Source organism: Cucurbitaria berberidis, assembly GCF_010015615.1.
Source record: "Cucurbitaria berberidis CBS 394.84 unplaced genomic scaffold K460scaffold_3, whole genome shotgun sequence".
NCBI classification, from domain to species: Eukaryota; Fungi; Ascomycota; class Dothideomycetes; order Pleosporales; family Cucurbitariaceae; genus Cucurbitaria; species Cucurbitaria berberidis.
In genome coordinates this window covers 5,304,204-5,317,546 of record NW_024468937.1, presented here as the reverse complement: position 1 = coordinate 5,317,546, position 13,343 = coordinate 5,304,204, and the positions used below count along the sequence as shown (strand labels likewise).

Here is a 13,343-nt window from a genome sequence, read left to right as displayed (position 1 = left end):
GAAAGCAGGTCAGCAATTTTGCCCGTCGGGCGTTCCATTGTCAGCTGAGTGATCGTCAGGACAGGTACTAAGATCAGCACAGCTGTATACCTAATGCACACCCTCAGCCTCGTCGCTAAGATTCTTGGCATCAGAACACATTTGTACACATACGAAGACTCGACATGTTTCGCCCGATTTCGTAGGATAGGAAGATCTGTGCTCTCCTTGGATTGAGCGACTACCTCTCAACGCCGTACAATAATAAAACCGGCGTGAAGAGACAGGAAATCGACCGGTGCAGCAGCCTGGTCAATTGCTAGCTTTCGCTTGACAAGCGATCTTTCCTTCTCAGAGAAGCAAATAGTATTTCGGCTCCCCGCACGTACGATACATTAGCACCTGCCTACAGAGTTGTAAACTTTAGTCTACGTTCCTTTTCCCCGCTTAGGTGCCAATATTAGTGTTACCCAATCACATCACTTGCTGCTTCCTAAGGCTCACTAGATTCTCGCAAGCAGAACGCCACAAATAAACTGGTATGTAGGACCAGATGCAGGGTATCAGATGCAGCTCATTTGAAGCTATGCAATGTTTTACTTCACCGACGTGGTCCGGGGGGCCTCAGCGGTAAGGCAGCTTTAAGATGATGCTATAGCCTGTTGCAAGAGTTAGAAAGCGTTATCGACCTCCTTTTAATCATTCAAGATGCGGTTTTCAGCAATAGCTTCTTTCAGCTGGTTCCTTTTTGGCGCTGCGTTCGCTTCGGGCGAAGAAAGCAGATCGACCTGCGACGAATTGGCCTTTATCCTTCCCAACAGCACTTTCTATCCAGAAGCCCCAGCATACAATGCATCAATATCATCTTACCCATTCCTTCAACTTCGACTACACCCATCATGCATTATCCGACCAAAAAGCGCACGCGACGTTTCCCAGGCCATCAGTGTTCTGAAAGATAGCAATTGCACCAGATTCGCAGTCAAAGGCGGCGGCCACAATGCTAATGCGGGGTTCAACAACATACAAAATGGTGTCACGATTGACATGCAAAGTCTGAATGATGTGGAGGTAGCAAGAGGTGACAAAGTGGTCAGAGTTAGCGCTGGTGCACTTTGGCAAAAGGTTTATGACACGGCGGAAAAGCGCAATTTGACAGTATTGGGAGGTCGTATCGGCGTCGTGGGTACTGCGGGATTCTTGACGGGTGGTAAGTCATATGATTACTCTAGGTTATCTTCTCGAAAACGATAATGAATGTTGACTGCATACTTTAGGCGGCATCTCATTCTTCTCGCCTGAGCATGGCTGGGCGTGCGACGCAGTTGTAAACTTCGAAGTTGTGCTTGCCAGCGGCGAGATAGTCAACGCAAATGCGACCTCGCAACCAGATCTCTACGCCGCACTCAAGGGCGGCCAGTCTAACTTCGGCATTGTCACTCGGTTTGATCTCAAGGCGTTCCCTGCGACTACAATTTGGGGTGGCAGGACTGTCTATCATCCCAATGCTACAATACCTTTGCTTACCGCCTTCACTGAGTTCAAGAGTGGCGAGTATGATCCATACGCCGCAGGTTGGGTTACCGTGCGATACAACCACACTGCAGCAACTTTCAACCCCGTGAGCATCATGTGGTACACTAAACCAGCACAAAAGCCCGGCGCGCTTAAGAGTATCCTGGAAGTTAAACCGCAAATAATGAACGGCAGGGTAGAAGCACCTGTCAGCGAGCACACGAGAAACGCATCGCGAATGGTAGTTGCTGATCCCAAACGGACCATTTGGGCAACAACCTCGTTCTCAATCTCCCCTACGATTGTACACCGCATTCACGCTCTTTGGAAAGAGGTCGTTCCCGAAGTCGCTAAGCAGTATGCCTACGCCAAACCCGTCGCAGAAATCACATTCCAAGCTCTCCCAGCTCCACCGCGGAACGGTACATCTCCTAATAGCCTCGGGTTTACGGCTGCCGAGACGCCAGAGAAGGATCTTGTCTTCCTCCAGATCATCTTCACGTTTGACGATGAGGCTGCTACTGAAGGGTTTGAGGAGGCTTTAAAAGATTTCTTGAAGCTAATTGAGGGGTTGGCGAAGGACGAGGGTGTGCTACATAGGTACAAGTACTTGAACTTCGCGGCGTCATTTCAGGATCCGCTTGCTAGCTATGGTCAAGAGCAGAAGGATACTTTGAGGGAGGTGGCAGAGAAGTATGACCCTGAGGGTGTGTTTCAAAAGCAGGTTCCGGGAGGGTTCAAACTGTTCTAAACAAAGTTGCAATAGCATCTGTGCTTCTCGTAATGCGGGACACTCCGTAATAACAATCTAAAACTCACGATCGCTAACAAGTAAAAGACCGAAATTTCCATGTCTTTGGTGCTTGCCTACGCAACTGTGGTGCAACTTAAAATGGATTCCCAGCTTCAAGCTGCTCACCCTGCTGAACAAAGCCCCTCACCAGCGGAAACACACAGGCCGCAAACTTCGCAAACAAGAGCTCCTTCGGAATGTCTGAGCTCAACCTGACCCTCTTTTGGTCAAACTCCTCTCCCAGTCTCGTTGTCGCGTCGAAGAAGTGCGCGACCCAGTGCTTGCCCTTCGGCACGATCGCAAACTCCCCGTCCCCAAACGCCCGGTAAAGATCCCGTCGCAATGTTATACCATTTTGTGGACAGTATATTGCCCGTTTTGCGTTGGGATTCTCCTGAGAAACGTACTGGCTTAAGAGCTCTTCATGGTACCATGAGCTTTGGGGTGATTGAATGATGTACGCGCAGTAGCATTCTAGGTTTGATACTCCAGACAGGACGCAACTCCCATCGCGCATGCGCACGGCTATCGAGGCATTAACTCGACTATCGGTTGTGCGACCTTGCCACTCAGAGATGTTTCGTCCTGCAGTATAGCCCTTTCTCCTGTCAACATCCCACGATGGGGGAAGGTTTTTGTGGGGAAATTTCCACATCGCAAACGATGGGCAAATATAAGCATTGTCGTACTCTATAAACGGACATTCAGGATCGTGGACGTGAAACCAGTACTCTGGTAGCTCCAAGATGTCATCTGGTCGTAAATGGATTCTTTGGCCCCGGCGCTCGGACGTCAGGTAGCTATCGCTGCGAAAAGTGTTCCCGGTTACAATATTGAGAGCGATGATTGCAGTAGTAGCTTTAACTCCGTTTTTGTGACGGACGCAACCCCTCAGACGTAGTATTACCGTATCGTTGAGATCCTTGGGATTATAGCCGGCGTGATGGAAAGCTATCGCCGGTCGCACCCCTCTACCTTCGAGTCGAGTAGAGGGTTTTGATTTGGGGAATAGACGTAATGCGCTGGTTGATGAGCGCTTTTGAAGCTTGTGTGTTAGACGATCGAGGAGTGTTTTCCGGTCCATCGTAGCTCTCGAATCACTAAGAGTAATCACGAGGGTAGAAATTTGATAACAAAAATGAGAAGAATACTGATAGATGTAGCGAGTGCATCAGCGAGAAAACTGGAGGTCTAAAGCCTAGGAAGTTATTTGATTATTGGGGCGAGTGCAGCTTTCCATTATGTAGCTGCATGTTTAGGACCCGCTCGTCACTCACTTGCATGCGATGCCAAAAACGGAACCCGCACCTCATAAACCTAAGTAGAAAGACACACCCTCCTGAACACTACGCATGAATAGAATTCGCCAATTTCCCAAGTAGCATTTCGTACTCAATTCCATCTTGCAGCTCATTGTGAAAATGAAGTACTCACACCCAAGATGTTCCCAAAATATCTTCTTCGGTGAAAGTAAATGCGTTGTTACATCCCAAATTCACCGCGAACCCATATAACAGGAAATTACAATTACACGTCATCTCTATCAAACCCTGATCGATCACATCATCCACAATAACAGGTACAAAAATATCACGACTCAACCTGCAATAAAAACTAGAACCCCAACGCAGCATTTCTTCGCCCTGCCTAAGAGCATACCCTATGCTGTGCACTTTAACACTCAACGAAACGAGGCCTTGTGCCATAGTATTGGTATTATACGGCCGACTTCCATTGATATAGAGTTCCCGCTGCTAAAATTAGGTAGGTCCTTCTCGCCTATCTTTCTGTCACCGCGCAAGCAGCAACGACCCTACGATCTCCAACGGCGAAACCAAGCAAAATAACCGAATCAGCTCCGGAAAGCCCTACTAGAAATCAGATCGAGTTCCACACGGCTGCGAAGATGCACCCAGCAATCATCGTTGTCTTGGTTATTGGCGCACTGTCGGAGATGTGGGTTGTTTTTGCGGTCTCGTACGCTGCTTTGCAGAGGGATGATGGTCGTGGATACTACCGGAGGGTAACGGATGCCCTGAGATTCAAGCTGTAGTTAGGATGTCGGGCTACAGTCGGGCATTCTCCAGCAGTCACGATCACTTTACCTAAGGGAATCTCTGCAGGCGTCATGATAGCGAAGTTATCGCGAACTTTCGTGTACTAGTATTCACAGTCACAAAAAGGACCGTAATTTCACTCACTGAGATCGTTGCGTAGCCCGCTTTTCTAAGTCGGGTGCTTGAGGACACGAGCTCCGTGGCACCAACACGATACTTCAGGGCGAAAGACGGCAAACATAGATCATAGCGCACACATTATCGCTAGGCTTTGCAAGGCGTCATGACTTCACTCTAATCAATTCAAACACTCTTCCCTATCCACACCCGGCCAGCACCGCTCTCCCCATCCCATAACGTTCCGTTCTCCTCTAGCTACGCCCATCCATTGAAGCACATATGGTGGTCTAGACAGACGTTTGTATTTGAAGAGTGTCATGAGAAGTCATAGATAGTCACTCTTCTGTGTCCGACTTGCTAGCCTGACGCGCTATTCACACCCCGATTCGGACATTCCCTAATTCACCGACGAAGCTTTTGCATATCATACAAAGATACGGTTGACATGATTACATTGAGCAATACAAGCACCACTAAGATTGGTACCCTCCCCCTCAAAGGATTTCTTGGATAGCCATGGGTTGGTCAATGAAGGTCAGACAGTCGCAAAGAGAGGAGAGAGGTCATTGGACTTGGGTGCTGTGTTCGTAGTTGAATAACCGAGTTTTTGGCCAGGGTACCTAGGTAATTGTTTTGGGCTAATGTGTCGACGTTTCTATAATCTATAGTTCGGCTTCGTTCACCATTGCCGCTCCTGTCAGACCGGCAAACACGTTCTTCACTGATTCTGTCGCCATCTGCTCTCTCGTCTCGATAGTCGCTGACCCGATATGCGGTACCAGAACACATCGTGGTTGCTTCAGTATCGGGTGATCCGCTTGAATGTTTGGTTCATTCTCAATCACATCTAGCCCGGCACCAAAGATCTGCTCCTCGTCTAGTGCTCTGACCAGCGCATCGGTATCGATGACGGGCCCTCGTGCGATATTCACAACCACAGCGAGTTTCTTCATCTTGTTGAAGAAATCGGTGCTCACGAGATGCTTTGTGCTAGGTGTGAGCGCGCATCCCACGATGACGACGTCACTCTCTTTCGCAAGTTGATCTGCTCCAGTTGCTGACTCGATAGGAATCGCAGCCTCCTGGACTAGTCCAAAATGATCCTCCTTTACCGGCTTTCCAGGCGTCGAAGTAAGATAGAGCGCCTTTTTGATTCCAAATGGCAGCAGTCTTTTCAGTGTAGCTTGCGCGATCCTTCCGAACCCTAAGAACCCCACTGTTGACCCGCGAATCTGTGGTCCGGTCATAAGTAGAGGATGCCAAGGCTTCTGTGGCCACTCGCCGTTGCGAACCATCGATATCGACTCTCCTCCTCTCCGTTGCGCCATCAAGATGAGCATAATAGTGAGATCGGCGACTGCGTCTGTGAGACATGTAGGCGTATAGCCGAGTCGGATGTTGCGTGACTTGAGTGCGCCCCGGTCCACATGGTCGGTGCCGACAGAGAATGAGGCGATAACTTTGAGTTGGGATCCAGCTGCGTCCAAAAGCTCTTCATCGACTTTGTCCGAGAGCATCACAAGGATTCCTGTTGCTCCTTTTGCGTGTTCGAGGAGCCATGATCGGTCGCAGGGCTGCAGGTGCCGCGTTAGTTACCCGACTGTCCATCGAGGCGGGTTACGACGCACCTTTTCGGACGGCCATTGCACAACCTCTAGCTCGTCCTTCTTTGCATCAAGAAGTCTTTGCGCTTCATCAAACAATTGACGCGTTACAATAACCTTTGACCTCGCCATTGTGGTGTTTGTGTTTGCAGGGTGGCCGCGATCGGCCTGAAGCGGGGTAGAGCTGTACCTCGACCCAGTGGCTCCACTCCCTGGACTCTCAACAAGATGGGATGATAATTGCGAGAGTCTTTGCATTGAAGTTATGAAAATATCAATGTCATCAATTCACTGTCGGGGAGAGGTTTTGATGCGCGATAATCGGACACCATTGTCCCGAGCTATCCGCCAATAGGCGCTCTTCGAGGAAGGACCCACATACCGTTGCGTTGAACACTTGCATCTCACAAAGTATCATTTTTGATGCTTCCGACATACTCATATTATTTAGCTCTGCAATCATCTGCTCGGTTCTCACCCAGCTATTTAAGCCTGCGTGACGCCCTCTGTTTCCCTACCGCTCAACACATTGCTCTTCCCTCCCCAACCCAAATAACGGGAACCACATTCGAAAGCTTTACAGCCTCTGGCGCCGTCTCAGCCGATCCATTCTATACTGCTGACTTCAATTCTTCCACAGTTCCCAAGTAACGCATCATCTAGACGAGATACGGTGGGGGTTTGCCTGATATTGGGCAGGTATCAGGACATTCGATAATCAACCCGGATTACATGCCATAAGGACCCCAAGCTCTCTCTCATCATGGACATATGGGTTGTAAGGTAGTATTCCATATCGAACTTGAACGCGTCACCCGACCCGGGCTATTTTGAAGGGTACCCCACGATGGCAGTGATTTGGCTAGACGCCGTCATGGTGAATATATAATGATTTAGGTTAGCGATGATTTAAAAGGGGCAGGAAGAGAATAAACGAACGAGACGTTCTCAGTACATGATTGCTGGTTCCATGGGCCGACCACGGCTATCCTCGCCACTGCATAACACTCCTCAATTCGCAAACACGGTAAAGTATATCTTTTCAAGTTATTCTATTAACATAGCTACACTTGACGATAGGTTGCGATCGATATTCATTTGCTTTCTGGCTATCTTAAGCTTCGTAAAAAACGTGGAGAACCCGGGCGCTTTTCAGGATCGATTAGTATGCTACCCAATGACACAGGAGGAGACACTTTTACTTACCACATTCGCGTGTATATGCATGTCGTTTTCTCGATATAGTCCCTTCATCCCGTCTCTTTGTATGAGCAAAGTTGTTTAGCAAGTCAATGTTCTGAACAAGCTTGGAAGGTTGCACGCAGTTGCTAACCCGAAGAAGCAGGTACATCCAATCCACCCTCTCACACCCCCACTTAAACACCACCTCCATGTCTAACCGCGCAGATTACCATCACCGAAACTGCCTTTCTAGATCTTACATGTTGCTGGATTTCTTCAAAACCTTTCCTACCCTTTAAGACATCCACACTGCATCCGCCGTTGTACTTACTGTGTAGGACCCGTAGCGTGCAACGCTCATCAACATGGAAGAACGTGCGGGCATTCCCGTTGGACCTCCCGTTACTGACCCTCTTCCTTCGTACTGGCACAACCCTAAATCACCTTTTGCGAATGTTATCGAACCTGAAACTGACACATCGACGGAACCATACGATTTTGCGATCATCGGTTCAGGTATCTCAGGAACTATGATCGCGCATTTCCTTCTCAAATCTCAACCTCACGCGCGCATCGTCATGCTCGAAGCTCGCGAGATCTGCAGCGGAGCTACGGGTCGCAATGGCGGACACACGAAGGCTGCAAGCTATCGTAGCTACATGCAGCACGTGCAAGAACTGGGGAAAGAGGAAGCGTTGAAGATTGCGCGTCTTGAGTACGCCAACATCACCGAGACGCATCGACTCGCCGAAGAGATGGGAATCAACTGTGAGAGCATGCTCTGTAATACAGTTGACGTAATCTACGATCATACAACCTTCGACCTAGGAAAGGCTGCTATTCAAGCATTACGAGCAGACGCAACAGAAGAAGAGAGAGATAAGGGGAAGATGGCATGGTATCAGGTATACGAAAAGAATGAAGACCTAGAAAGGAGGTTCTTTATTGCCTCGAAGAATGGAAACGCAGAAGTGGCGGAAAAAGAAGACCTAGCAGGCGTGTTCAAGTACTTGGCGGGCCGTATACACGCGTATCGCTTCACCACAGGCGTGCTGAAAGGATGTGTCGAGAATGGACTACAACTGTGCACAAGTACGCCTGTCCACAATATACGCACATCGCCAAAAGGCACCGATGACGAGCGACCCATGTGGGATGTCTTCACGCAATACAACACCATCACCGCACGAAGTGTTATTCTTGCAACCAACGGCTATACGCCATATCTTATGAAAGACCTACAAGGCGCCATAGTCCCGATGCGCGGCCAGATTACGGCACAGCAACCAGGAAAAGCCTCGAAGCTCACGAGTCCTCTCCCGACCACATACTCGTTCATTTATCGCGACGGCTACGAATACATGATTCCGCGTTCGCTTCCCAACGGAGAACAACACATTATTATAGGCGGCGGATTATGTCGTCTTCCACACGCGGGCGCAAGCGAATATGGCACAGTCAATGACAGCTCCTTGAATTCCCAGATTTCCAAATATCTTCACGAGAGCTTGACGGGATACTTTGGTGCTGATAACTGGGGCGAGACTTCTGACGAGGAGATATCAGGACGGGTCGTACAAGAATGGACGGGTATCATGGGCGCGACGGCAGATGGACGGCCATTTGTTGGTGAAGTACCGTATAAAAAGGGCATGTGGATCTCTGCTGGGTTCAACGGGCATGGCATGGTGCTGTGTCTGAAGTCGGCGGAGGCACTGGCTGGTATGATTGACCAAGGTTCTTTTCATGAGAAGCCAGATTGGTTCCCGGAAAGCTTCCTGATAACCGAAGAGAGACTGAAGAAGTGCAGTTTCCGTGGAAGAACAGATATGCGAGTCCCTATCTAGAATTGAGTATCGTCTCGGGAGATCAGCTGCATCCCCAACTGCCTGAAGGCCTCACCCATCTCGTGCCCCGTGATCTGTCGAGCGAGTCTGCTATCATCCCGACCTGCCTGCCCTCGCATCAACTGATCCCGAACCTCGATCAAAGTCATGTAAGCCGTTTCAACTTTCCACAATGCATACTCCGTGTAGAAGGACAACCGGCATTTCAATTGCAGACGACAACAATGATCCCTCGTAGTAACCTCCTGATTCGATATGAAGAGCTGCCACTTGTTGGCTGCAAGTGGTCCAAGTATGTGCTCGACATCAACCCGTCTACGGCCCTGGTTCGTGTAGTGGAGTGAAGCCGAGGTGTTCTCGATATCCTTAAATATAGCAAGAAGTGGCTCGGAAGAATGGATGAAACTGGCTATTTCCAGAGGGTACTTGTTCCCGCTGGATAAGGCTACGACGGCGAGATCGAGTCGGAAATTGTCGCGAAACGGCATACCAAACAGTGGTATGAGGGTTCGTAGAAGTATCGTCCAGATATTTTTTTCGATCGTGCTCTGACGTGTGATGATCAACGTGAGCTCCAAGCCGCGGATGCGAGTCCACAATGATGTGAGTCCAACATGGAAAACGTCTTCCTGAAAGAGCGTTCCAATATAGTCGAAATGAACCGCGAAGCCGTCGTAGTTGTCATAGAACCAGGCGACAGCCTCACACGCGAACTGAGCTCCGACATGGGCTGCGCGAGCGAATCGAAGTATTGAGTCATGAAGATTGTTGCACAAGCAAATAGCATTGCCGGAAGTCGTATAAGGGCATGGTCTTGAAGTCATCAACAGGGCCGTATAGTTGAACTGATCGAGGAATTCTGCATCCCAGAGGTAGCCGTAGACATTGTCTCGAAGCTCACGTGAAAGACGGGCCTGGACGAGGTCAGCAAGCTCGAGGGTCGAGCGTGCAGTGTTTGCGTCTACAGCCATGGCCAGTGTGATCGTGAGAGGATAAAAGAGTTGTGAAGCCCGGAGAGCTCTCTGCAAATCGTAACCGCGGTGTTGCGACACAGTTGTGATAGTGACCGATGCCACGAGAGCACAAATTATAGTGGAACGCGGCTGTTTGTTATCTTGGTAAAAGAAACATGTTGGAAAAATCCCAATGAAGTTGCCCTGCGGGACACGACGTTTTGTACGACGGCACCTACCCGAGATTTGCTAGTTTCCCCGCTTCTTGCGTCCATAGGAGCCAACAAATTCCTTTAGAGACACTAATCACTGAAATGCAGAATATTACATTGAATGAGATGGGCTGCATGGTAAGTTAGCGTTTTTGTCTTACCTTTTCTTCTGCTTATTTCGTATATGTTTACCTTGCTACAGCCTCCTGTGATTCCTTGTCCAGTAAGATCAATGGGTTGACCTTGACCTACCAAGGCAATCTGGAATCACGGAGCCCGGCATAGGTCCTAAAGTCCCAAGGATCTTAGTTGGAGTACGAAGCAGGGAATTTGAGACAGCGGGACACGAATTTCGTAAGCTCTAGAAAAAGCAACTACCTGCTATCCAAACAATCCCAATCATATGCACTGGCCCGTGAATTTTGAGACGATGGAGCCGCGTAAAATTCTCGCAATACTGGAACAGGGTCGTCTCATACGATTGCACATGCTTGTTTTGTGTTCAATGTTACGTCACCATGCATGGTAAGTGAATCACGGTAGGCGCCAGCTTGACACTTCGCTTCCAACGTTACATATGCACAACACAAACACCAAGCTCGTGCAATCTGAACACCTCAGCTTCTGACTTGGGTATTCAACTTTGACTCAAACACGAATATCGAAACCATGAGAGACCATTTAGCTGCTACACGAGGGAACAGTACCGATGACCGCAGGTATGTGGACAGCACGCTCTTTCCTTGTCGACAATCCCAAATATGCAAAATATGGAGAGAGAAAAAGCAGCGATACCTGATCGACACAATGTGTTCTAGTAAATCTTTTGCTTCTAAGTGAGAGCCGAACGTTACAGTGTACCAAGATTGCACTACATATGATTTGACACCACACTACGACTTACCCGATATTTGTCCTGTTCTATTTCAACTAATCGCGTTTCAGGCACTCTTCCTCCACGACTACCCTCCTCATTCTTCCCCGCGAACTTCGAGATTCGATCTACGGCTACCTATGGGACGAAGAAACGATTAGCAACATCCGCAAAAGTCTGAAACAAGCGCCTGACAGTTTTCCCGACCCTCATGAAAACATCAACGAGCGGAGGCGACCTTGGTTCCTAGACCCGCGACACCTAGGCCAGGAGGTAACCGAGGAGATAGCTGAATCGTTCTTTCGGCACTACAATGGCTTCGAGATGAAGAGCGCGCAGCATATCGAATCCATACTCAAGCATGAATTCTTCGGGTTGAACATGCGTCTCTGTGATCATGCGATCTCCAGTCTTACCGTATGTGTGAATCTGGACCGAGCAGATGCACATCATATAAGCAGGGTAGAGCTCAAAGCTCATCTACCAAAGCTAGTGACACTTCTCCCTGTTCTCGCACCGGACTTCGTGTTGACGTTTCGCTTTTGTTCAAAGTACCAGGTCGACTTCTTCGGATGCGTTTGCCGTGTGCAGGACCAGTGCCCGGTGCGGCGCAACAACATTGCGTTTGCAGACAGTGTGTCGAATACCCTCCAGACGGTGAAGGACTTCGTTCAAGACTTCGAGTCTGTGAGAAATAGGAAGGTGTTGCTGCGCCTCGAAGTCGGGAGGTACTATGAGTCACTTTGCAGGGTGGTGAAGGGAGTTATCAAACTTACGTTGGACGATATAGATAATGATGAGGCGACCTGGTTGAGGAGAATGACAGAGATAAAGGAGAGTCACGAGATAGTGAGGTCTCTGTGAGGATGAGAAGCTGACCACAGAATGATTGATAGAATCAGTAACCACAATGGCGAGAAGTGATGAGAGGAGATATCTAGCGAATCAAATACGTGCATGCTTTTATTTGGTTTTATAAAACAGTTTGTCACTTACATGATGTCTATGATTATAATATCACAATATAGAGCATTCGAGAGAAATAGATGCTAGGCATGAACGCCCCATACTCAGAACAGTTCTGGCACCGAGAACACTACCGCCAACAACTTAACATAAATGCCCACCCCGACCCCCACTACAGAATCCACAACATCTACAACAGCACAGAATGCCAAGGCAACCCCAAAGACAACTAATACACGTAGACTTAACCACGTCCAAGAAACCTTGTTCTTCCACTACTAATCCCGCTCTACGTCGGCAGTCCATCATAAGCCGCCTACAAGTCCTCCCCAAGTTATCCATCTCCTGCCCCCACTGCTCTTTTGTATCAAACATATTATTCTCACCGGGCATGTACATGTACATCCTCGTTCTAGTGAGCAACGCGCAATACACCCGCGCCCCACGCTTCTCGGCTTCTTCAATCCACGGCCTCAAGATCTGCCAAGTATCATGCACTCTCTGCGCCAAGACAGGAATAGCCTCGGGATCGTAATACGAAACGCCAAACTCAGCGCGAAAACCGATGTCTAGGTCGAAGTTCGGTGTCCAAGAGCAATTTAGAAGCGCATTCAAATCCGATGCTAGAGTGGAGAGGTTGATGGAGGTTGGCTGATGTGTGTCTAGGAGGCCACTGATGCGCAGTGAGGATAGTCGCGCGTGCCGGGGTGTACGGTTCAGGGCGAAGAAATCTGTGGATAGGAACGCCGGGATCTGAGAGGTTGTGTCCACCCAGAAGTCGCGGTAGAGCTCGTAAAACAGTTCGATTACCTCTGCTGCGAACGGGGCATACGTGATTTGGGGATCAATGATGTGTGGTCTACTTGTCCTCCCAACGTCTTCTAACTTCTTCTTGCAGTCAGCTGGTTCCGAACCGTGAGTGTAAGGGAATCTGTCGAGGCGCAATTGGCTGCATCGGCTAATCATGAAGATCTCGTGTGGTGTGAGTAAGTATCCGTATATCATATCGCGTACTTCGCGGGGTAAACGCGTGTGGGCGTTCTTGGTGAGGGCGAACAACCTCATCGAAGTCAGCAAGGCATTGGCTGGTACTGTACCGTTGGAGTAGAGTATGCTCACATTGGGTCAGGGAACGTTGTGCCTTCAATGGAGCACCGAGACAGTGGAAACCTCTCCATTGCTGGAAGCCTGAACAAGGTTTGTAGACTGAGAATAATCAAGGTCGAAGTGTAGGGCTTTCG

The 13,343-nt window shown here is 49.1% G+C and overlaps 7 protein-coding genes across 7 annotated transcripts; 4 read left to right on the top strand and 3 right to left on the bottom strand.

The window, feature by feature from the left end:
- The first annotated feature begins 664 nt into the window (after positions 1-664).
- On the top strand, positions 665-2,286 carry K460DRAFT_339731 (FAD-binding domain-containing protein). Its single transcript, XM_040931094.1, has 2 exons — positions 665-1,189; positions 1,257-2,286. Exons 1-2 carry the CDS (start codon positions 688-690, stop codon positions 2,243-2,245), a joined length of 1,491 nt encoding a protein of 496 aa, XP_040789037.1. The 5' UTR covers positions 665-687; the 3' UTR covers positions 2,246-2,286.
- A 95-nt stretch (positions 2,287-2,381) lies between these two features.
- K460DRAFT_406676 (uncharacterized protein) lies at positions 2,382-3,371 on the bottom strand (the record flags this gene model as incomplete). The annotated part of the gene is made up of 1 exon (XM_040936984.1): positions 2,382-3,371. The coding sequence occupies one exon, from the start codon at positions 3,369-3,371 to the stop codon at positions 2,382-2,384; it is 990 nt and encodes a 329-aa protein (XP_040789036.1).
- A 780-nt stretch (positions 3,372-4,151) lies between these two features.
- Positions 4,152-4,340, top strand: K460DRAFT_286690 (uncharacterized protein; the record flags this gene model as incomplete). Its single annotated transcript, XM_040928912.1, has 1 exon — positions 4,152-4,340. A coding segment is annotated over one exon (189 nt), but the record flags the coding sequence as incomplete, so codon positions are not given.
- Positions 4,341-5,126: 786 nt separating this feature from the next.
- On the bottom strand, positions 5,127-6,200 carry K460DRAFT_281634 (uncharacterized protein; the record flags this gene model as incomplete). Its single annotated transcript, XM_040928507.1, has 2 exons — positions 5,127-6,038; positions 6,093-6,200. The coding sequence occupies 2 exons, from the start codon at positions 6,198-6,200 to the stop codon at positions 5,127-5,129; spliced, it is 1,020 nt and encodes a 339-aa protein (XP_040789034.1).
- Positions 6,201-7,460: 1,260 nt separating this feature from the next.
- On the top strand, positions 7,461-9,507 carry K460DRAFT_367244 (FAD dependent oxidoreductase-like protein). Its single transcript, XM_040933542.1, has one exon. It carries the CDS (start codon positions 7,616-7,618, stop codon positions 9,095-9,097), a length of 1,482 nt encoding a protein of 493 aa, XP_040789033.1. The 5' UTR covers positions 7,461-7,615; the 3' UTR covers positions 9,098-9,507.
- Positions 8,742-9,625, bottom strand: K460DRAFT_124822 (uncharacterized protein). The gene has a single exon (XM_040926646.1). It carries the CDS (start codon positions 9,583-9,585, stop codon positions 9,094-9,096), a length of 492 nt encoding a protein of 163 aa, XP_040789032.1. The 5' UTR covers positions 9,586-9,625; the 3' UTR covers positions 8,742-9,093.
- Positions 9,626-10,931: 1,306 nt separating this feature from the next.
- K460DRAFT_406672 (uncharacterized protein) lies at positions 10,932-12,000 on the top strand (the record flags this gene model as incomplete). Its single annotated transcript, XM_040936983.1, has 2 exons — positions 10,932-10,981; positions 11,208-12,000. 2 exons carry the CDS (start codon positions 10,932-10,934, stop codon positions 11,998-12,000), a joined length of 843 nt encoding a protein of 280 aa, XP_040789031.1.
- Between the last annotated feature and the right edge of the window lie 1,343 nt (positions 12,001-13,343).